The sequence below is a fragment of the Alternaria triticimaculans genome (genome assembly GCF_023758025.1).
Source record: "Alternaria triticimaculans strain BMP 0046 chromosome Unknown scaffold_7, whole genome shotgun sequence".
Classification (NCBI taxonomy): Eukaryota; Fungi; Ascomycota; class Dothideomycetes; order Pleosporales; family Pleosporaceae; genus Alternaria; species Alternaria triticimaculans.
This window is the reverse complement of record NW_026055964.1, coordinates 580,660-603,557: the sequence shown is the minus strand read 5'-3', so window position 1 is coordinate 603,557 and position 22,898 is coordinate 580,660. Positions and strand designations below refer to the sequence as shown.

At 54.0% G+C, this 22,898-nt stretch overlaps 9 protein-coding genes across 9 annotated transcripts; 3 read left to right on the top strand and 6 right to left on the bottom strand.

Annotated features, from left to right (window-relative positions):
- Positions 1 to 9: 9 nt before the first annotated feature.
- J4E78_005591 (uncharacterized protein) lies at positions 10 to 2,106 on the bottom strand (the record flags this gene model as incomplete). Its single annotated transcript, XM_049366210.1, has 3 exons — positions 10 to 158; positions 251 to 1,661; positions 1,753 to 2,106. The coding sequence occupies 3 exons, from the start codon at positions 2,104 to 2,106 to the stop codon at positions 10 to 12; spliced, it is 1,914 nt and encodes a 637-aa protein (XP_049221936.1).
- Positions 2,107 to 2,310: 204 nt separating this feature from the next.
- On the top strand, positions 2,311 to 3,019 carry NAA30 (N-alpha-acetyltransferase 30; the record flags this gene model as incomplete). Its single annotated transcript, XM_049366209.1, has 2 exons — positions 2,311 to 2,541; positions 2,606 to 3,019. The coding sequence occupies 2 exons, from the start codon at positions 2,311 to 2,313 to the stop codon at positions 3,017 to 3,019; spliced, it is 645 nt and encodes a 214-aa protein (XP_049221935.1).
- Positions 3,020 to 3,306: 287 nt separating this feature from the next.
- On the bottom strand, positions 3,307 to 4,714 carry J4E78_005589 (uncharacterized protein; the record flags this gene model as incomplete). The annotated part of the gene is made up of 2 exons (XM_049366208.1): positions 3,307 to 4,374; positions 4,430 to 4,714. 2 exons carry the CDS (start codon positions 4,712 to 4,714, stop codon positions 3,307 to 3,309), a joined length of 1,353 nt encoding a protein of 450 aa, XP_049221934.1.
- A 701-nt stretch (positions 4,715 to 5,415) lies between these two features.
- J4E78_005588 (uncharacterized protein) lies at positions 5,416 to 6,327 on the bottom strand (the record flags this gene model as incomplete). The annotated part of the gene is made up of 3 exons (XM_049366207.1): positions 5,416 to 5,514; positions 5,567 to 5,950; positions 6,004 to 6,327. The coding sequence occupies 3 exons, from the start codon at positions 6,325 to 6,327 to the stop codon at positions 5,416 to 5,418; spliced, it is 807 nt and encodes a 268-aa protein (XP_049221933.1).
- Positions 6,328 to 7,396: 1,069 nt separating this feature from the next.
- On the bottom strand, positions 7,397 to 8,320 carry J4E78_005587 (uncharacterized protein; the record flags this gene model as incomplete). Its single annotated transcript, XM_049366206.1, has 1 exon — positions 7,397 to 8,320. One exon carries the CDS (start codon positions 8,318 to 8,320, stop codon positions 7,397 to 7,399), a length of 924 nt encoding a protein of 307 aa, XP_049221932.1.
- Positions 8,321 to 9,744: 1,424 nt separating this feature from the next.
- Positions 9,745 to 13,513, top strand: J4E78_005586 (uncharacterized protein; the record flags this gene model as incomplete). The annotated part of the gene is given in 6 exon segments (XM_049366205.1): positions 9,745 to 9,748; positions 9,761 to 9,821; positions 9,873 to 10,021; positions 10,069 to 10,098; positions 10,202 to 12,927; positions 12,977 to 13,513. The coding sequence occupies 6 exon segments, from the start codon at positions 9,745 to 9,747 to the stop codon at positions 13,511 to 13,513; spliced, it is 3,507 nt and encodes a 1,168-aa protein (XP_049221931.1).
- Positions 13,514 to 14,081: 568 nt separating this feature from the next.
- J4E78_005585 (uncharacterized protein) lies at positions 14,082 to 14,564 on the bottom strand (the record flags this gene model as incomplete). Its single annotated transcript, XM_049366204.1, has 2 exons — positions 14,082 to 14,388; positions 14,560 to 14,564. 2 exons carry the CDS (start codon positions 14,562 to 14,564, stop codon positions 14,082 to 14,084), a joined length of 312 nt encoding a protein of 103 aa, XP_049221930.1.
- A 2,758-nt stretch (positions 14,565 to 17,322) lies between these two features.
- J4E78_005584 (uncharacterized protein) lies at positions 17,323 to 18,406 on the bottom strand (the record flags this gene model as incomplete). Its single annotated transcript, XM_049366203.1, has 6 exons — positions 17,323 to 17,596; positions 17,643 to 17,714; positions 17,837 to 17,899; positions 18,025 to 18,044; positions 18,128 to 18,200; positions 18,357 to 18,406. 6 exons carry the CDS (start codon positions 18,404 to 18,406, stop codon positions 17,323 to 17,325), a joined length of 552 nt encoding a protein of 183 aa, XP_049221929.1.
- Positions 18,407 to 18,902: 496 nt separating this feature from the next.
- On the top strand, positions 18,903 to 22,642 carry ACR2 (DNA-directed RNA polymerase I subunit RPA2; the record flags this gene model as incomplete). Its single annotated transcript, XM_049366202.1, has 3 exons — positions 18,903 to 18,940; positions 19,011 to 22,117; positions 22,170 to 22,642. The coding sequence occupies 3 exons, from the start codon at positions 18,903 to 18,905 to the stop codon at positions 22,640 to 22,642; spliced, it is 3,618 nt and encodes a 1,205-aa protein (XP_049221928.1).
- Between the last annotated feature and the right edge of the window lie 256 nt (positions 22,643 to 22,898).

The following is a 22,898-nucleotide window of genomic DNA, read 5'->3' as shown; positions in this document are numbered from 1 at the left end:
TCAACCGCCTCAGTCTTCCTCCTCGTAAATCTTGACCTTCTCCGCATACTCCCTGATATTGGAATGAATGGTATCGTTGATCAACTCGCCCCGTCCACCCGCCACCTGCAGTATCAGATCATTGAGGGACATTCGCCCGAGGATGTCCACGTGATCCGCTATTTCACGATAACCGTCAGCACATGCTCCAAACCCGTCGTTCGCGCAGACGAACAAAAGAGAGAGAGGGGATATAGAAGAAGAGACATACCAGTATTAGGACCACCCCTCGGACTAAACCGATCAGGTTCATGTTTCATCTCAAACGTCGTCACTTTCGCACCAGCGGGGTTATACCTCTTCATCTTCCATCCTTTCGTACACATATACCCACTACTCAAAAGATTAACCGTCCCATCCCCCTCACCCATAACAACCCCATGGTCCACATTGCCCTCCTGTTGGGTGAACATCGTATCGAGTGTAACATTCAACCCGCTCAACGGATCATCGTCGCTGCGGTAATAATACGCACGTTCCGTATCCTTGCCTACACCGTAGAAACAGTAGATCTTCAGGCTGGGAGCGAGCGGCAACCGGGTTTCTAGCGGGTTAACCCATTTAGCGGGCAGGAACTGGTTGTCTTCGACGTGTTTGGTCGTGTGGGCTACGCCGTGGGAGTAGGAGGTTTGAATCATTTTCTTGAACCAGGGCTCTGTGTTGCGGAACAAGAAGGGCAGACTATCATCCACAGTGATGTTCTTCTGCGTCATCGTGCTGTTTGCGTTTCGGAAACGGATGAAGGGGCCAAAGGTTACGTTTTGGCCGGGTAGGTCGTCGGGGGCGCCGGTTTCGTCGCCCCAGACGGCGTTGCCGCCGAGGGGGAGCATGGAGGAGAGACCGGGCATTGCGCGGAAGATTTCTGCGCGTTCGTAGCGCGAGAGGAAGCGCTCGAGGCCGTAGACGGCGAAGGCGTTGAGTTGGGCTGTATCTTTCATTTCGCCGGAGAGGACGGCGGGCATGTCTTTTAGGGCACCGAGCATGCAGCCGGAGATGTTGATCCAGCTGTCGATGTATTCGTCGACCCAGTTTGGTCCGCCGTTGCCGTAACCTTCTGCTTCGACCCAATGCAGGAAGTAGTAGAGGACCTGTGAACCCATGGAATGCGAGAGAAGAACGACTTTCCTGTCCGACACGCGCACGGCAACTTCGATGTGCGACTTTAGACGGGTGAAATACTGGTCCCGTATCTCGTAGTTCATGTACGACATGCGCCAGTCGTAGGCTGCAGTGAAGGCATTGCCTGGATCATACCCGATGGTAGCGAGGTTCTCCAGAATCTTATTCCATATCCAGTATCCCGTTATGAAGAAGTCGGCTGCGTCGAAACCTTGCGCTGCTCGTAGCTTCACGCCGGGTGGATCGAGACCACTGTCTTTGTCGAGCATGATGTGTCGTTTCCATTGTGCCTTGTCCAGCACGAGCGCGCGCATCATCGTCCATGACCCCCACAATCTCTTGCGAAAGTATTGTCTCGACCCTTCTTCCGTGCCCCAGGATTCAAGACCCGTGGAGATGACACCGGGGATCATGATAACGGGGTGCTTGGCTTTGATGCCTTGTTTCTGCGCGTGGAGACCGACGGCGAAGGAATCGTAGTTTACGGCGTCTTTTTCTGATTTCTACTGAGTTGGGGCAGTCAGCCTCGATTCCTCTCCATGCGCAGGGTCTCCCATTCAGTCGTCCTCTGTAGGAAGCGAGAGTCGCGCGTACCTGCATCTGCTGCGCGCTCTTCACAAAGTTGTCTGGCAGCGCCTCCATGATGCTCTCCAAGTTGACGCCCTCCAGACTACTCAGATCAATCATGTCATTACTGCTCGCAAAGAAGCCCGCCAGCAACAACCCAAATATGCCTCCCAGACCAAACACCCAGAAATTCCTCCGTTTCTTATGCTGCCCCCTCTTCTTGAGCGTCTGCAGCTGCTCCGCGGTAATCAGGCGCAAGTTCGCAGGCCGTTTGAACTTCCCATCTGGTCCGGGCGAAGGTTCGCGGGACAGTTCGGGCGTCGAGATCTCGCTGTCGTCGCCGCCGCCGCCGCCGCCGAAGCGGCGTCTCAAGAAAGACATGAACGAAGCGTTGGAAGTTGTACGCGGGGTTGTATGGGAACGCGTGGGCGACTGCCACGAGATTGTTTTTGGTTATCGTCACCTCGGCATGTGACGGAATGATCGGCACAAGGATGCACGAGAAAGCACGTTCCTGACACGGCGGGCCAAGCCGGCCGCTATGAGGGGCTGAGCATACGCGCATTGCTCTCCTTCCTACGCGCCATGGCCGGCAATGAAGATGGCGACGTCACAGTTGATGCGACGGCGACGGCGGCGCCCTCGACCAAACAGCTGAAAGAGCCCGACGACCTCCAATATGTCCAATACGAACCCTCGAAAGAAGAGCAATACCTCCCCGCCATCCGTCAATTAATCTCCAAGGACCTGTCCGAGCCATACAGTATCTATGTATACCGGTACTTCTTATACCAATGGGGTGATTTATGCTACATGGTACTTCTCTCTCCCCTCCTCCCCCAAACCACCTTACAGTATCTAACCCCCCCTCCCCCCACAGGCCCTCTCCCCCACAAACACCCTCATCGGCGTAATAACCTGCAAACTCGAACCCCACCGCAGCGGCACCTACCGCGGCTACATCGCCATGCTCGCCACGCAAGAAGAATACCGCGGCCGCGGCATAGCCACGCAACTCGTTCGCCTCGCCATCGACGCCATGACCGCCCGCGACGCCGACGAGATCGTCCTCGAGACCGAGGTGTCGAACACCGCGAGTTTGAAACTGTATGAGCGGCTGGGGTTTATACGGAGTAAGAGGCTGCATCGGTATTACTTGAATGGGAATGCGGCGTTTAGGTTGATATTGTATTTGAAGGAGGGGACGGCGTTGAAGAGACCTGAGCATGGGATGCATGGGGAGGCGGGTGGGGGGATGGAAATGAGGAGGGACGAGGCGGAGTTGTACTCTTGAAAGAGGGATGGAGGTGCTTCAACAAATATTCTTCTAGAGGGGACCAGGTGCGAAGTCGGCAGCCTTTAGCTGCACTGGCGGCTTTGGAGGAACAGGAAGACTCACGGTTGCTGGATGTGGAACACTGCGTAGCCCTCTCTTAGCTCCATGGAGGACGAGATATCTGTACCAACCAGAGTATGTAATCCTCACAGACACTATTAAACAGTATGTTGCAGACATATGCAACGACGGATGCAACTAGTATGCTCATCTACACGGTATCACTAAACTTCTACCTGCTGCATCTACTTCTTCTCCTCCAAACTCAGCCCCTCAATAGCCTTCTCCCCACCCTCAGTCCCAACATCAACCTTGTCCTTATCCTCACCCTCAACATGCCCATCAGGCTTAGCCTCCACATTCCGCTGCTTCGGATGGAAAGTACCCTTATTCTTAACCTTCTTCTCCTTCTTGACCACCGGCGGCGGCGGGTAAGCCTTCTGCTCGATATCCTTCCACTCCTGGTTGCCCTGGAACTCCTTCTGCACGGGCTCAAGAAGCGCGTTGAGCGCTTCCGTAACCGCGGGCTTAAGATCCTGGGGTGTGAGAATGTCGGCTGCGTAGTCTTCTTGCATCTTCTTGATATCGGTGTAGGTAAGGGGCTCGGCGTCGCGCCGCTTTACGACGAATTTGGGCTCGCCGTAGTTGAGGTGGCTGGCGGGCAGGAGCACGTATTCGACGAAGCTGAGGACGCCGTTCTCTTCGACGATCTTGGGCGCCGCGTGCGCCTTTTTGAGCTTGCGCTTTACTACGTCTGCGTCGTCTAGTACGTCGATTTTGGAGTCGGGGTCGGATGAGCTCATCTTTCCTCCTTGCAGACCGGGAACCATGGGGTTCATCAAGTGGGCGCGCTCTTTGTAGCCGATCTTGGGGAGTACGTCTTTTGCGAGGGCGAAGATCTTGCGTTGGTCTACGCCTCCGAATTGGACGTCTACGTCGAGGTACTGCTCATCGAGGGCTTGCATCAGTGGGTAGATGAGGCCGCTCAAAGGCGCGTTCTCGGTTTGCTTGACGACTTCTGCGCCGGCCTTCTTCGCTGCTGCCTCGCTTGTTATACTCGCTAGTCTCAGCAGGTCCATGGTGTAGTCCGAGTTCAACTCATAGCTTGATCCCAATACGAATTCTAGCTTGTCGATTGGCACCTTGACGGCCTTGAGCAGCGCGGTGATGGTGTAGCGGTAGTATTCTGCGCGGAACTTGACGAGCTCGATGGGCGCTTTCAGGTTGTCGAGGAAGCCGTGGATGTCTGCGAGCAGGATCTTGACGTGGCAGCCTGCAGCGAGGAATTGTGCGAGCTTGAGGATAGGTACGAACTACAGTATACATCTTTAGCAGTGCACGCGACCGTATCTCGCGATGTCAACATACGTAACCGCAATGTGGCCGTCCTGTTGTCGCAGTACCCCAGTAAACCTTCAAGTGTCCTTGCTTCTTCAACGCCTCGTCCATGATTTCTGGGTTCAAGACTTCCGCCAGATTGACCTTGATGAGCGCCATCTTCTCTTCCTCGGACATGTTCGCGCCGGGGTTGACGAACGAAGCTGCCTGAGCTTTTTGTAATCTTGACTTTGCATCCTTGAGTTGTGTCTGCGCTTCTTCGATTCTCTTCTCAATGTCCGCGATCTCCTGTTGGATTGCCGCGGGGTCTGCCATTGTGTCGGCCGTAGTGGGGTACGAGGGGCAGCTGGTGTGCCAATTGACTTGAGAGCGAAGGGAGAGTGATGGAGTGGTTCGGAGGAAATAGGAGTGGGTAATAACAGCGATTTAGGGCTGTCGTTATCAAGCTCAGTCGAAGCGGGTGAGTTGTTGGTGTGTCTTGCGCCCTGCGCCCAACTGGATGAGTCGTTGCGGGGCCGGGAACAGTCACCAAAATAACATTTCCAGGGTCAGTTGCTGTGCCACATGTGTGGCTGCCCACACGTTCGTTTGAGGAAGCTCGAAACTATCTACCATTTGTTTACAAACATCTAGTTTTCCTTCTTTACGTTCCTCGATAGTACCATCAGCTCCTCCTAAGGCCTTTGTCGCGTCTACGCGCTTGAAGCCTCGGTCAGCTTTGCCAGAGGCTCGGCTCTTCGAGAACAGGTCATGACAACAGACTAACACTCACGCATGACCAAATGCAGTTCAGTAAACAAGTGTTTTCTATTCGCTTGTATAAGGAGTGTATAGCTAAACAACAGACAAATCCAAGGTAAATCCACAAAGAAGTAAAACCAATAACTAATGCCCACCAAGTGTTCAGTAAATCAAAATCGCGCCGTCGCTATGTATGCTGCTTTCGAAGATGTCGTCCCGTCATATTAAAACCCCCCGAGTCTCTCTCTCAACGTGTTGTGACTTCCCCGGTGGATTTACTGTCCACACTTAGCCATGCAGGCTCTAGCATCACGGGCAAGGTTGGCAGGAAGCGAAGCACCGAACTCGTCGATGTTCTTGCTGTTGATTTGACCCTTCAAAACACGTCAGCACAAACTCCATATCATTCTGACACATGCAACCTACCGGGAAACCAAGCGTAGCATCCACAACCTCCGAGTTAAGAGCAAAGAAGTTCTGCGCAATCTGGCTAGTACCAGGGTCCTCGGAGTTGAGCGCTGCCACAAAAGTCGCTGGCTTGCAGTTGTTGTTGAACTGGTAGTGGATGGAGCCTTGAGGGAAGACGGTAGCCTCGAAGGCGTTGAGGTACCCTGCGACTTCTGGGTTCTGCTTGGGTCCGACGAGGGCGTTTTCTAGGACGAAACCGAACTCCATCTTCTCGCCTTCGACGAGAGTGAGCATCTCCGTGGCGCGCGGGTGGACGTGGGGGGTGTTGATGCCGCATGGCTCGAGGAAACCGACGGTGGTGGAGATGCCGAGACCGGTTAGGATGGGGAAGTTTCCGATGTTCTGGGGAGGGGATTAGTACAATGTGTGTGGCTTAAGGGAATGACTTGACTCACGGCTGCAACGGCAACGCCACCCTCTGCGCCAGGAGCTGGCGCCGCATTCCTGTCGAATGTGAAGACGGTCGCCTTGCGGAGGTCGTCTCCCTTGAGGAGCTCAGGACCTTCAGGGCCTTCTCCCACAGTCAAAAGCCTTTGGAAACGCTTGATGGCTGTAGGAGCAGTGAGGAGGTCGTCGAAGATGTCAGGCGTCGAGACAGGTGCTGCCGGAGCGGCAGGAGTGGAAGTAGCATTGTCCTGTCTCGCATGGATGTGCTGAGGGAGTGCCTGAACAGCACCAAGAGCAAGCGAAGCAACGACGATGTTGGTGATGGTGAACATGATTACTGATTAAGAAGCGAAGGCTTGGATAGACAGTAAAGAAACAAGGAGATAATGGAAAGTAAAGAGGAAAAGATGAGATGGTAGTATGAGTTTCTGGTTGTGTTGTAAGGAGATGATTCTCCAACTGAGTGTTCTACGCTGCTTTACTTATACCTCCATTGTTCTCATCCGTCTTACCAGCACTCATCAGCTGTCCTGGACGGAAGTCACGATTCCGGAGGGCTGTACAGTACGGTGTTGACGCTTGCCGACTAATTGTGTACTTTCTTCAGCGAGGGATGCGATATGCTTAGACATCCTGGGGTCAAGAATAATCATTGGCTGGGATGGCAAGTCGGTGCGACTATGTCTGGCGGTCCGTCAGCCTTACAGCGGGAGCGCTGATGGGGCGTGGATCTTGTGGGGGCGGTGTATTTCGGCGTCACGGCGTCGCTTGCACGAAATAGATGGGACAAAGGATGGAAATTACTTCTTGACGCTTGCGCTGATGAAGATGAAACGGCTAGAAAAGTTGGCCGTGCGGAGGGTTGATGATGCGTGTGCAATCTACCGGTAAACGTCTATAGTGAGGCTAGCCTTGGGGTAGTCTCGCGCGAGATGAGCTGCGTGTTGTGACTGAGGTCATTCGACTCGGCGCAGAACAGCGGAAGTGCGACTATCCGCGTCCTTCGTGAATGCGTGTTGCCTGATAGTTGGCGTGCGTGGATTTGGTCGCGTGCGAATGGCCGTCAGCTTCCGCCGTTGACGCCTGGGCAGGTGGGCCTTCTGTTTACCTAAGGATGGCTAAGTTTAGCCCGCACCGACTCGCGAGACCAACGCGTCTCTAAGAACAAACTGCAACAAAGCCAGAGCTTAGAGCCTTAGACGCAGGTGGATTTCAAATTCGCATCTAGACCATGTCTTACATTCTGGCAGGTGCTGAGCAATGTGCAGGTAAAAACAGATGCATTCAGAAAATAGTACGCTACGCTAAATCCAACAATCGACAGCAAGCGTGTCGCTCGTGAACGCAATGAGCTAAGAAAACAGCCGTAAGGTCATGGTAGTGGCCTCTAAGATTCATCAATCATAATTCTGACACCTGGTCAGACTCAAATTCCATGTCCATCATGTTGTGCCCTCCCCAGAACGGAAGTTCGTCTAGAGTAAAGGCGTCATCACTAGGGATGGATGGCGGTCCCTTGGAGTGTAGCACCCTGCCTTCGTCAGGCTCCTCAACCTCCGCAATGTTATTCGTGTTCGAGAAGCCACGGTCTTCGAAGATAAGCGAGCCTCTTCTAGGCCCTCGGACGCGGCGGCGCAGTCGGCGAGCGTTCTGGTCCCTGTCATCGAGAGGGTCATCGTCGGAGTAACTGCTGTCTCCTTCCACGCTCTGGCTGTGGCTGCGCTTGAAGATGCCTGCGCTCCATCGTTTCTTCTTCTTCAGGTAGATCCGCTCCCTTTCCTCGTCTTCTGAAGTGTCTTCTTCGAGCTGTAGCTCGTTCATTCTGGCGAATATCGCTGCCTTTGTACCGCTCCTTTCGCTCCTTGCATCCTCGCAATGGTCTGGTCGCACTACCTCTACGTCACAGTCGTAGCCTGGATCGCTGTCCAGTTCTTCGAGTACGAATTGGGCTTTCTCTACCCGACGCATCGGTATCTCCTCTTCTTGTTCACTTTCTTGATCCGATTCGCACTCCTCCTCAGAGTCGGTCTCGTATTCAGATCCCTCCAACGTTGTTGCCGGATAAGCTCTGTCGGACTCTGACGACAGACGCGAGGATGCCGGGCACGATTGCGGGCGTGTGAAGCTGAAGTGATAGTCGTGTCCGGTCGGTTCAATGTATTCCAGTGGAGGTGTCTGGATGAAGTTGCTTACGCGCCGATGTACTGGAGAGGTTTGGAATTTTGGTGGCGGGAAGCGACTAATGGTATGAGGTGTAGGCGTCATGGGCGGTGATTGCGGATGGCCGTTGAGCGCAGCGGCAGGTATTTCGTGGTGTGTTGCCATGGCCAGGAGGGTGTCGTGGTGATTTGACGGGGAAAGTTGCGTCAGGCTTGCTTGCAGCCAATTGCGATCGCGTACGTATCGATGATGTTTTCGGGTATTTGTGCTGACTTCTTAAGGGATCAAAGTCCGACAGGCGTGTCTAATCTTTGAAATACGGAAGAGGAGTTGCGTCGACTGTATCATTCTGGAGGTGGCCCGGGAGTGTTTTACTGGGATATCTGAGCGGCGAGCTCGAGCGGAGAGGTGGAGAGTTTTGACAAGTCGAACCCTGCAACGCCTTGGCTTATCGTGCAGGTAGAATTGGAGTACTATAGGCAGCAATGCAGGTAGCGTAGCTCGCAGATCGGTAACAGCCACAAAGTGCAGGTCAGCTCGGATGCGATGCGTCTGTGGTGATCGAATGGGAACGTTAAGGGGGAAGAAGAGTACTGGAGGAGGTATGAATTCCCTGCAGAGACAGAAATGTGTGCGGGCTGTCGCCAATTATCACCTGCGTTTCAGCGATGAGCTGGCCGGCCACGGAGCGGGTCTGCAGCATTGCTGCCCTTTGCATGCGCAGCATCGGTTTCCTCCATGACTCCGATGCTGCGTGTTTGCGAACGATTAGTCGCAACAGAGACTCGGGCAATCTACCTTGCGTCAGACAGGATGGATGCCCAATGAGGTCAGCCAGCAAAATTGTCCTGCACAGGGCGGGTAGGTAGGGTTGGCACTACGATGCCAGCTGGCACACGGAGTCGCATTGGTGAGTTCTGCGGGGCATCGTTGCAGGACGCCAGACCAGGGGAGCCGAGCCACGCAGCGGCGGCGAAATTGAGATGAGGCAGTGTCAGGTGTCAGGAAGTGAGGCTCTGCCTTACGGCAACTAGTGTGGGAACTCGAGGTTCGCTTGAAATTGAAACAGGCCCCGAGCGCTTCAGACGGAGTTGAGGCGATGTCTGGCAGATCTCACGTGACCTTGGTGGGGAAGGCGCGCTAGAGACCAGGACGGTTAGGCGGTTAATCCGAATGTTGCGTGGCATGTCGAACATTAGCAAGAGCAGCTCACGCAGGCAGCAATACCAAAGATAATAGTCAACACCGTGTTTCTTTCTCCTTACCTTATACCCGTGTCTCTTCGCGCCTGCTGTCTCTTGCATTGAGGCCACTCTAGACGACAGTGAAGCTGCGGCTTCGTCCCCAATTCCGCCATGGCCTCCTCTCCCTCGATGTTGACCAAGGCAAGCAGCTCTCATCTGTGCGACCGTGTAGCTAGCTAATTCCAGGCAGTTTGAGTCCAAGTCTTCGCGTGCTAAAGGCATTGCCTTTCACCCCAAGAGGTAGCTCATACCTTTACCACGCGGCTCCCTTCCCCGCTGACCGCTCCCAGGCCATGGATCCTGGTGTCGCTACACTCGTCGACCATCCAACTATGGGACTACCGCATGGGTACCCTTATAGATCGCTTCGAAGAACACGACGGGCCGGTCCGCGGCGTTGACTTCCACAAGACCCAGCCATTGTGAGCATCCCGACACCTTGGGAGGGCCAGCAACATACTGAGACTGCACAGATTCGTGTCTGGTGGCGACGACTACAAGATCAAGGTCTGGTCATACCAGACTCGGCGATGTCTCTTCACATTGAACGGCCACTTGGACTATGTCCGGACCGTCTTCTTCCACCACGAGCTGCCATGGATATTGAGTAGTTCCGACGACCGTAAGCGCATGCTATGGATTGGATGTGCAATGGCTAACGCGAATCAGAGACCATTCGTATATGGAATTGGCAAAACCGTAAGTGACACCCTCAATTGCTGTTCGGTACACAACTAACGTTCATAGGATCACTGAGTAAGTCCGTCGCATCCCTCGCAAAGACACACCTAACCCTCCGAAGTATGTACTATGACCGGTCATAACCACTACACCATGTGCGCGCAATTCCACCCGAAGGAAGACCTCATCGTTTCCGCCTCGCTCGATCAGTCGGTTCGCGTTTGGGATATTTCTGGGCTCAGGAAGAAGCACTCGGCACCACAAGCCATGTCATTCGAGGACCAGATGGCGCGCGCGAACCAGAACCAGGCGGACATGTTCGGAAACACCGATGCCGTTGTCAAGTTCGTCCTCGAAGGCCACGACCGAGGCGTCAATTGGGTCGCATTCCACCCAACGCTCCCGTTGATCGTCTCCGCTGGTGATGATCGCCTCGTCAAGCTGTGGAGGATGTCAGAAACAAAGGCATGGGAGGTTGACACCTGCCGCGGTCACTTCCAGAACGCGTCTGCGTGTCTGTTCCACCCACATCAGGACTTGATTCTGTCCGTCGGAGAAGACAAGACGATTCGCGTATGGGATCTCAACAGGCGTACATCCGTTCAGTCCTTCAAGCGCGAAAACGACCGCTTCTGGGTCATCGCAGCCCATCCTGAGATCAACCTGTTTGCTGCCGGTCACGACAACGGTGTGATGGTGTTCAAGCTGGAACGTGAGCGACCTGCGTCTGCCGTCTACCAGAACAACCTCTTCTACATAACCAAGGAGAAGCACGTACGGTCTTATGACTTCCAGAAGAACATCGAGTCCCCATCGATGCTGTCTCTCAAGAAGCTGGGAAGCGCCTGGGTACCTCCACGAACATTGTCCTACAACCCTGCCGAACGCTCAATCTTGGTCACATCTCCAGCCGACAGCGGAACATATGAGCTGATCAGCCTTCCGCGCGACGCTTCAGGAGCGGTAGAACCGACCGACACCAAGCGCGGATCCGGTACCTCGGCTGTATTCGTGGCTAGGAATCGATTTGCGGTCTTCAACCAGTCTAACCAACAAATCGATATTAAGGATCTCAGCAATTCTACTACAAAGACCATCAAACCCCCTCACGGAACCACCGACATCTACTTTGGCGGTACTGGTAATCTCCTCTTGATCACCCCTACTTCCGTTGTTCTCTACGACATCCAGGCCAAGAAGAACCTTGCTGAGCTCTCTGTCAACGGCGTCAAGTACGTCGTCTGGTCATCAGATGGACTGCACGTCGCATTGCTGAGCAAACACAACGTTACCATTGCGAACAAGAACCTGGAGCAAGTTAGCACTCTGCACGAGACCATCCGGATCAAGAGTGCAATCTTCGATGACACGGGTGTCCTTCTCTACTCCACGCTGAACCATATCAAATACAGTCTGATGAACGGCGACAATGGCATAGTACGCACGTTGGAGCAAACAGTATACCTTGTGAGGGTTAAGGGTCGCAATGTATACTGCCTAGACCGTGCTGCGAAGCCCAAGATCCTTCAAATCGACCCCACCGAATATCGTTTCAAGCTCGCCCTAGTCAAGCGCAATTACGACGAGATGCTCAACATCATCAAGACCTCAAGCCTGGTTGGACAGAGCATCATCTCCTACCTGCAGAAGAAGGGCTATCCTGAGATTGCTCTTCAATTCGTGCAGGATCCTCAAACACGGTTCGAGCTCGCTATCGAATGCGGCAACTTGGAGGTTGCAGTTGAGATGGCTAAGCAGCTTGACCGACCAAAGCTCTGGCAACGGCTGAGCACCGAAGCTCTAGCACACGGCAACCACCAAACCGTAGAGATGACCTACCAGAAGCTGCGCAACTTCGACAAGCTATCCTTCCTGTACCTTACTACCGGAGATCAGGACAAGTTGAAGCGCATGGCTAAGATCGCGGAGCACCGCGGTGACATGACGGCACGATTCCAGAACGCACTCTACCTAGGCGATGTACAAAACCGGATAGAGATGTTCCAGGAGCTCGATCTATACCCCCTCGCGTATGCCACTGCCAAGGCACAAGGTCTCGACGAACAGGCACAGTCGATACTGGAAGCTGCCGGCGTATCGGAGGAGCAGATCAACCTTCCCTCGATAGGTACTCCTTCGGCGCCTGCTAAGCCTATCGTGCCTACTCACAAAGCCAACTGGCCAACGCGCGCAGCTTCTTCGACTGTATTCGAAAAGGCCCTCCAAGGCGAAGTCGAAGGCATTGGATCCGAAGAGCCAACAGCAAACGGCTTTGGCGACGAGGATCTTATGGGCGACGCCGAGCCTACCCGTGCGGCTGCTGAACTTGGAGGCGGCGAGGACGACGATATCGGTGGCTGGGACATGGGTGACGATGGCGATGTGGAGGCAGACGACGACTTCGTTGAAGTCGAAGGTGCTGATGCTGGTGCAGGAAGCAGCGAAGCAGATTTCTGGGCACGCAACTCACCCTTGGCGGCGGATCACATTGCTGCTGGATCGTTCGATACTGCCATGCAGTTACTCAACCGACAAGTCGGTGCTGTCAACTTTGCTCCTCTCGAGGAGCGTTTCCAGGAGATCTACCAAGCCACGCGAACATACTTGCCAGCGACACCAAATATGCCATCGCTGGTTAACTACGTACGGAGAACGGTGGACGAGACCGATTCACGCAAGATTCTGCCCATCATCCCACGCGATCTGGAGTCGTCACTATCGACTGACCTGACCGCTGGCAAGCAGTTCTTGCAAAAGAACAAATTGGAGGAGGGTGTTGCAGTCCTTAAGAGCCTGTTGCAGCTAATCATGGTCAACGTCGTCTCATCCCAAGCTGAGTTTTCTGATGTAAGTTTACAGACATACATCCAGCCAACGCATACTAACATTGATGTAGGCTAAGAAGGCAATCAACACGGCTACCCAATACATTCTTGCCATGTCCATCGAATTGGAGCGCCGCAAGCTGCTCAACGGCGCTACCGACATCTCCGCCCTCTCTGACGCGGACAAGAAGCGCGCCCTCGAACTCTCTGCCTACTTCACCGTCCCCGACCTCGAGGGTCCCCACAACTCGATCCCTCTCTCAGCAGCCATGATGTTTGCGCACAAGAACAAGCAGCTCAACACGGCGCTGAACTTTGCCAACGCTTTGCTCGACCGCACCGGCAACGCCAAGATGAAGGAGCAAGCTAACCGCGTCAAGACGGTCGCCGAGAGAAACCCCAGCGACGTCATCGAAATTGACTTTGATCAATTCGCCGACTTTGACATTTGCGCTGCTAGCTTCACACCTATCTACAGCGGCATGCCTTCGGTTACCAGCCCATACAGCGGTGCCAAGTACCACGCCAGATACAAGGGCACTGTGTGCAGGATCGACGGCATCACACAGATCGGTGCGCCGGCTAGTGGTTTGAGGTTGGTGGGTTAGATTGGTTGGGAGTGAGAGATCAGGGCTTGGAGAATAGGTAGCATTGCAGGATCATTTGAAAAGGTGTATGCTTAGCGTGTTCATATGCTCTTTTTACGAAGGTCTGGTGTTGCCTGTGAATTAGTTGACGGGACTACGCAGAGTATTGAAAATGGGAAACCAAGAGTAACATGAATGGATGGAATACATGCAGCTTTTATATTTGAACACCCGCGATCAATAATTAATGATGAAGTGTCGTACTGGGCTAGCTGAATTGTCCATCCGTGTGTTACATAACGGGCAAGACATGTGCACGAAACAGCTCTTCTAATCAGGTTATGCTGTATGCTGTTTTGGTGAAACATATGATAGTAGATTACATCCTCCGCATATACACAGAAGAGAAATAGTAGCATCAAAGCGTAAAAGAGGTATCAAGCGTGTTCAACAGCAAAGGAAACCATCCTGTCCCTTCCTCGCTCGTTCATCACATATCGTAACGCAGTCCAATTCTCACAATCTCCGTAACGCCATCCAACCCCATCTCAATCTCCGAGGGGCCTTCTAATCATCAACCGTACAACGCTTAAACCTTCGCAGGCGGCGGCCCCGGCGGCGGCGCATACCCGCCTCCGTATGTTGGTTGCGGACTCTGCAGCTCGACGCCGTTTTGCTGACCGTAGTAGCCCTGGTTTGCGCCTCCGCCGCCGTAGTAACCTCCATTGGTGTTATTGGTAGCGGCGGAGTAAGGCGGCGCGGGGTTGTGTTGGTTGTTGTAGTAGGGTGCGGTGGTGTTTTGGCCGTAGGCGTTGTTGTTGCCTGGGCGCGCGGCCCAGCCTGTGCCGTAGAAGGGCTGGCGGCCGGCTTTGCGGCGGCGGCGGGCGGTTAGGCAGCTGTGGGGTGTTAGTGGTGTGTTGGGTGGATGGGGGTTGGGGATGGCGATTGGAGAAGGGAAGGGAGGGTTGGTTGGGGGAAGGATGAACGGGGGACTTACGAGCATAGTACGAAGAGGAGTAGGAAGCCCAAGACGACGACTACAAGGACGACCCAGCGAACCCAGTTACTCCATGCTGAGTTGCAGCGGTAGTAGCCCCGGCTGTTGCTATAGCACCTCCTAGCCATGGCGTGTTAGAAGCTGTGTTTGTGTGTTTGTGTGTTTGTGTGTCGCGTCTCCAATATCTCTCTCAATTGACAGTAACGAGATGCGCAAGGTGACGTGATCGAAAAGCGCAAACAGTGGAGTGGTGAGAGACGTAATGGTTCGAGTGGTTGAAGAACAAAAGTAAGAGAAGAACGAAAGCAGCGTATTAAGACCAAGAAACCTTCCGTGGCAAGGGCCACACACAAGGCAGGCCATCTAGCAGTACGCAGATGCCGAGTGATGCGGGCGCCAGGCTGGGCGCAGTGACGTTGTGACGTCGTCTGTCGCAAACACCCATCTGCACCAACGCGAAGCCTGGACCAAGCCGATCCGTTAATCCACCAAGCGTGCCTTTTCCCCAGAAAATTCATGGACTAACTGCGCCGCTTGCACAGCTAAAGTGTGTCGCACAGCCACTTTGCAGCGAATGATGGACAAGGAGAGATGGAGGATGACGATGATGAGCGCATGGAATGAAAACGTACCTGTCGCCATAATCTGGCCCGTAGTACTGTCTCGTACGGTAAGGAGTGTGGTGCGGATGCGCGATCTCAAGGTCTACCATGATGAATATTCAAATCTGTGTGTTATAGCGATATGCGACGATTGTTTCAAATGCTGGAAATAATAGAAGTTCAGAAAGATGCGACGGAGATGGGATGGAACGAATCCGCAGGAAGAACAGGGTTCTGGCTGACTGCTTATGACGATATCCGCTCAACACGGACATGATGTGTCTTTGGGCGTTGGTGCTCAGCCACAATTCAGCCAAGAACGCTGCCCGGAGTATGGCTTGGGGCCCGCATTCTAGGCTTTAAACGGGTAAAGCGGAGACGAGAGGGCTAAGCTGGTGACGATTACGATGTGTGCTTTGGGCTTATTGGGTGCGCTGGGAAGGCTTTTTGGTACTGCTGATTGTGGGTGAGGAGGCGCAGTGGGGATGGATGATGGGCTGTCCGCGTTCTAGCTTGTTCGAGAAGATGAGATGGGAGGATTGTGCGGCAAAATGTCGTGCTGCGCATGTTGTTCGGGTGGATTTGATTAGTAGGGTAAGACTTTGGAGGGAGTTTAGTCGGCCGACGGTGGTTCTTGAGCATCACGAGAGCTGCTGCGCCTGTTGCTTTCGCAACGTTGTGTCGAGTCTGCGCCAAGGGTACGCAGTTCAGCCTCTTCGTGGTTCCAGTGGTTCCGAGACATTGCCCTTTGCTCGGGTCAGCAGTGCGCATGAGATTTTGCGTTGCGTGGTCGCTCAGCCGTTGACATCGTGAGATGGGTGCATTGCGCGTCTTGTACGGTGCTTGTGGGATATACTCGAGGGTGGTCTGTTCTTTGTATCACCAAAGCTGTATTAGTAGAACCTTTGCGACTTGTGCCTTCTGTGATGATGATGCCGCGTGAGTCTTCCAGACAGAATTAACTATCAACAACCACATTACATCTTGCCGGATGCTTCAACATGTAATGCTTCGCAACGCAATCCTCTCATAATTGGTGTTCCGTGCAAACTCTCTTACAAAAGTAGCATCAAGTACTGTACCTCAACCCCATCAACCCCAACCCCACCCCACCCCTCACCTCAGCGCCACACCCACCGTCTCCAACGCCACAAACCCTCAACCCATACCATCCCTATCCCCATCGCAACATCCCACCCACTTCCCCGTGCACCCCTCCAGCTCTTCGGCTGCCAATCCATCCTGCCATTCCACTCCCAGCTCTGCGACAAGGGTTCGCATTGCTGTCGCCGCCGTCTGACCAATCAGACGGGCTCTGCTCAAGATTCCCTGGGAGGCGCTAATGCAGGATGAGTTGTTCAATTGTTCATGGCCATGGATTTTGCTTGGGTCCCACCCCGTTTTTCTGCCAGCGCGGTGCGTGAGTTGTGCGAATAATTTAGTTGTTTGTTCTCTTCTTTGCTTTCGGTGCATTGATCCTCTCTTTCTTCCCCTCCGGACTTGTTCGTTCTTTTCGTTGCAATGTTTGGCGCGAGGTGCTGCTTCCGCGGCGCTACCATGTACCGGAGTCATTGAGCTGCGTGCAACACGGGATTTGGAAGGCCAGGCCGCTGGAGAGAGGAGTCACCACGAATTTGCGCACGCAATTGCGCTGGAACCCTCGACAAACATTCGTCCAGACGATTTGTCAATACCAAACCAGATGCCGCGCACCTGCACACGACGCATGCGATAGTCACGAGCACGGAGACAGCATTGGGCGACACATGACAGAGACGAGGATACCATTATTTCGCTACAACTCAGGTCACTCCTCATGGAGCCGAACAAGAGACGAAGCGCGCGCAACCATACATGTCAATCATACCTGGACCAAAATCTTCCGTCTTTTCTTAGCCGCTACGTCTTCGCTGGAAATCGAAACAAAGAGGATGATACAGGATGAAGAAGGGGCAGTCGCCATCATAATGATATGAGAAGAAGTAAATGTGTCGAGCTGGGGAACTGGAATGGCCATCGCTAGCCTGCAGAGCGATCTGCCCGTCTTTTCTTCCATCAAGTCGTAAGAATCATTAAAGATGTCATGTAAAGCTGACGACCGTAATTCGTAAGAACGTAGGCACGTCGGCGTCGTGAAGTTGCGAAAACACCAAACCCAGTCGAATGCGTTGCGAGCGGCACCTGACCGTCGCGGTCACGTTACGTCGACCGAATACGAACAACATAATACCTCACTTGCTGGCTCGGGCAATCAACCACTGGAGAACGGCATCGAGGTTGGTTTCCTCTTTTGCGCTGATGCCGTAGCAGCTCACTTCCCGGTGCGACACTGATTTGAGGTCGAGCGCCTCGATCAGCTCGTCGACGGAAAGCTTATTGGGCAAGTCGGACTTGTTGCCCAAGACGAGAAGAGGAATGCCCTCCAGCGCAGGCTTCTCCAGTAGGAGCTTCAGTTCCTCGCCAGCGACGGGTAGAGCCTCCTTGTCAGCGGAGTCGACGATGAACCTATGACGATAAGCGACACCCCACCATGACATGAGAGGAGACGTACACGATAGCGTTCACACCGCGGCAGTATCGCTCCCACATGGAACGGAACCTAGGTTGGCCTCCGAGATCCCAACTGTTGCCGCTGGTCAGCAGGTGCGCCTCGAGGCTAGTAGATTGCGCTGCACCCCGCAAGGCTGGGCTTGGCGCTGCAAGAGCCGGACATGCGTGACCAGGGAGAAGATGGAAGGCACTCACCACTTCAAGGTTACATGACCTTTCTGGACACGCTTCATATTGAAGCCAACCGTCGGGATGGAGCTAGAGCCAGTCAGCGCAGGGCCCGACTACGATGGCGCCCGAGGTTGCGCAAAGCAGTAGCATCGGGACACGGATGAAACAACGTCGCCGCCGGCTTGCGCAACTCGGGACGGATGTAGACCTACTCGACAGTAAACTCTCCTCCCTAGAACGGATGGGTCAGCTCGCATTCATCAAAGTTGATGATGTTGACGCAGGAGGGTCTTTCCGCATCAGGAAGATACTCACCGCCAGAACTCTCAACAGCGAAGTCTTGCCAGCGTTTTGCAACCCGATCATGGTAATGTCCATCTCAGTCGCCCTGGATGGTATCGCAGGTTAGCAGGAGCGCCATGTTATCGTCGCCGGTGAGTTTGCTTTTTCTTGGGCGGAAGCTGAGCAGTTGGGCGAGTATCAAATGGCGCATCAGGCAGCCAGGTGGGCATTGGGGTCAGTAGGAAAGGACAGGTAGGCATACCAGAACAGGCGGAGCAGCCAGTCGTAGATGCGGCGGAAGAGGTTCGCCATGGCCGTCGTCAGGGCAGGGGCTGACTCGGTGGAGTTGTCGTCTGGTCGGGAGGAGTGGTGATGTACGGGCGATGGAGGGAAGTCTGGGAACCTTGATCCTTGCTGCGGGGCATGTAGTAGGCGCGATCGCCGTAGTCTTATTGGCAGCAACAGGCAAATGGACAACGTCTCCTTGGATGCGTCGGGGGGCAAAGAGCGCAGGCAATGCCGTGAGGAAGTAGAGAGCAGAGCTGTGCCGCCCTAAGGAAAGCCCGGAGTGGTTCACGCTGCAGCAGAGTGATGGAGCCGCCGCGGCGTGTGACTTTGGCCAGCGCGCTAGCAGGGGTAGCCCAACCATGGATCCGACTAGTCTAGTAAAAAAGTTCGAGCGCAGCGTCGCATCTTCAATCGCGCTGCAGCTTGCGACCGCGACACTCACATTCTTTGATATACTATTGCGCATGCCGCTTGATTGCGCCCTAATCTTACATTCACCGTAATAGCCGCATACGGAATCATGGCGCCTCCCGCACGGGCAGACAGCCCTCAGGAATGGTCGACCAAGGCAAGAGAGCACTTTCGACACGAATATGCCAGGCTAACATATCCAGTTTGATACCCTCAGGCGGCATGACCTGTTCCGCAACCCGCCCAAGGATAAGACGGCATACCCTATGCTCGCGGCTGCCGTCGACCCCCACATCAACTCGTTCAACACCATCTTCACCCGCGGCGGCCAACTCGACCAGGGCATAAAAGACATCGGCACCAAGATCTTTGTCGATGGCGACCCATACGCATCCCCCGAAGACGCAGGCCAGAGGAACCGTCTCTACCTGCGCATATCAGAAGTCTTCCTCGACAAGCCCGTCCTGCCGCCTTCGAACAAGGTCGCGCTCAAGAACCGCAACATCTATCCCGCCGAGGCCCGCGAACGACATGCTTCATACCGCGGCAAGATGCGCGCACGGCTGGAGTGGAGGGTCAACAACGGAGATTGGAACGAGGACGTCGTGGATCTCGGCGGCATACCCGTCATGCTGAGATCGAACCGCTGCCAGCTGGAAGGCATGTCGCCAGCGCAGTTGGTCAAGGCGAAAGAAGAGTCCGACGAGCTGGGTGGATACTTCATCGTTAACGGCATCGAGAAGATCATTCGTCTCCTCCAGGTCAACCGTCGCAACTACCCCATGGCCATCAAGCGCGGCGCCTTCACCAACCGTGGCGCCGGCTACACCCAGTTCGGTATCACCCTCAGATCGATGCGACCCGACCAGACCTCGCAATCGAACGCCCTGCACTACCTCAGCGACGGCAACGTCAACTTCCGTTTCTCATGGCGCAAGTCAGAATACCTGGTTCCCATCGTCATGGTGATGAAGGCTCTGGTCGAGACGAATGACCGCGAAATTTTCGAGGGTCTGGTCGGTGCAGCCGGTTCCGAAGGTCTTGAAGAGAAGCAGTTCGTCACCGACCGAGTAGAGCTGCTACTCCGCACATACAAGGTCTACGGGCTACACACCAAGGCGAAGACGCGGGCATATCTGGGTGGAAAGTTCAAGATTGTACTTGGTCTGCCCGCCGACGTCGCCGACGAGGAGGCCGGTACGGAATTCCTCCGTAAGATAGTATTACCCCATCTAGGCTGCGTCAACGTCACACCAGCTCAGGATGCCGACAAGTTCAGGATGCTTCTCTTCATGACCAGGAAACTCTACGCTTTGGTCGAAGGCGACTGCGCTGTCGACAACCCCGATGCTGTACAATTCCAAGAGATCCTACTAGGCGGACAACTCTACGGCATGATTTTGAAAGAGAAGCTAGAAGAGTGGCTCAACAGCTTCCAACTTGTGCTGAGGGAGTGGGGAAGGAAGAACGAGTACAAGCCTTTCACATCCCAAGACTTTACCAAGGACTGGAACTCCAAGATCCTCCGACGAACAAACATGAACCTGGGACAAGCTCTGGAGTACTTCCTCAGTACTGGTAATCTCGTCAGTCCAACGGGTCTGGATCTGCAGCAAACTTCTGGATACGTCGTGGTAGCTGAGAAACTCAACTTCCCTCGTTTCATTTCACATTTCAGAATGGTGCATCGAGGTGCCTTCTTCGCACAACTGAAGACAACAACTGTCCGAAAGTTACTTCCTGAGGCGTGGGGATTCATGTGCCCTGTACACACTCCTGATGGATCGCCCTGTGGACTTCTCAACCATTTCGCGCACAAGTGCAAGATTGCCACTTCCAACGTCGATGTCTCCACGATTCCCAACCTTGTGGCGCAACTAGGCGTATCCAGCAAGTCAGCCGCCTCTCTTGAAGCGAGTGTGGTCGTACAACTGGATGGCCGTGTCTTAGGCTTCTGCTCGCCCAAGCAGGCCAAGACCATTGCCGATACACTCCGTTACTGGAAGGTTGAAGGCTCGCACAACGTGCCATTAGAGATGGAGATTGGTTTCATTCCCGGATCCAATGGCGGTCAATATCCCGGTGTCTATCTCTTCTCACAAAGCTCTCGAATGTACCGACCTGTCAAGTACCTGCCTCTCGGCAAGCTCGACTACGTAGGACCGTTTGAGCAACCATACATGTCCATCGCCTGCACGGATGCCGAGATCGTTTCTGGTGACTCGACGCATGTTGAATTTGATCCAACGAACATCTTCAGTATCATCGCCAACCAAACGCCTTTCTCGGATTTCAATCAATCGCCGCGTAACATGTACCAGTGTCAGATGGGTAAACAGTCGATGGGTACACCAGGAACTGCTACAGCATACCGAACCGACAACAAGACCTACCGCCTACAAACCGGTCAAACTCCGATCGCGAGAGCCCCGTTGCACAACGAATACGGCATGGACAACTTTCCCAACGGAATGAACGCCGTCGTTGCTGTCATCTCCTACACCGGATACGACATGGACGACGCTATGATCTTGAACAAATCATCGCACGAGCGCGGTTTTGGTCATGGAACTGTATACAAGACGAAGATCTGCGACCTCGAGGAAGGCAACCGAAAGAGCCGAGCCGCGAGGTCAGTGACCAAGTTGTTCGGATTTGCCCCTGAGGGCTTGGTCAAGGCCGCATCCAAGGAGACCCTTGACGAAGATGGTCTTCCACGTGTTGGCACTATGCTGCGTCACGGCGACGTTATTGCCGCATGGCACATTGTGTCATACGACGCAGCTACCGGCGAATACATTAATCGCGACGGCCAGACGCAGTTCTTCAAATACAAGGACGATGAACTTGCCTTTGTGGAAGAAGTCCGCATCATCGGAGCCGAAGACGGAACGCAACCCTGCCAAAAGCTCAGTATCAAACTGCGCATTCCCCGTTCTCCCGTCGTCGGTGACAAGTTCTCTTCCCGTCACGGACAGAAGGGTGTCGTCAGTCAAAAGTTCCCCACACCAGACATGCCCTTCTCCGAGAGCGGTATGCAGCCCGACGTCATCATCAACCCTCACGCTTTCCCCTCGCGTATGACAATCGGTATGTTCGTCGAGTCGCTAGCCGGAAAATCCGGTGCGCTCCACGGCATGGCCCAAGACTCAACGCCCTTCCGCTTCGACGAGCAAAACACAGCCGTCGACTACTTCGGCCACCAGCTTAAAAAAGCAGGCTACAACTACTACGGCAACGAGCCCATGTACTCTGGCATCACAGGTCAAGAACTCCACGCAGACATCTACATCGGTGTGGTCTACTACCAACGTCTCCGTCACAGTAAGCATCTCCCTCCCTACCATCCCACCCCCATCTACTAACAAGCCCCCAGTGGTAAACGATAAGTTCCAAGCCAGAACCACCGGCCCCGTCGTCTCCACAACCGGCCAACCCATCAAGGGACGTAGCAAGGGCGGTGGTATCCGTGTCGGAGAAATGGAGCGCGACTCCCTGCTTGCCCACGGCACAGCCTTCCTGCTGCAAGACCGTCTGATGAACTGTTCCGATTACACAAAGGCGTCCATATGTCGTACTTGCGGCTCCTTCCTCAGCACTACACCTACCGTCGCTGAGTACGGCCGTAAGAAGGATCGGAGCGGCAAGGATCTCACGATCCGCTGCAGGAGGTGTGCTGTCTTGGCGGATGCGAATAGCAGTAAAGCGGATTTGTGGATGGATGCCCAGGGGATGCGGTATAGCGGTGGTGAGGACGTCGCTGTGGTCGCGGTGCCTGGTGTGCTCAAGTTTTTGGACATTGAGCTGGCTAGTATGGGTGTAAGGCTGAAGTTCAATGTTGGTCCATAAAGGAAAGGAGGAAGTACAATTGCTGGGATGAGAAGGGATCAACGACACGAGAGGATGTTTGTTTTACGCATTTTCATCGGCGTAACTTTGGTTTTTCATGATGTCGGTCCAAAAGTTGGCTTTTAGCAGCATCTACGGGCGTTCTTGGTGCACGAGATGGATTAGTAGTAGTGTAGAGTGTGTCGCATGGATTCAAACAATACGCTTTATGTGTTACTTTATCGTCGTTGCGGTGATATAAAACTTGCATAAATAT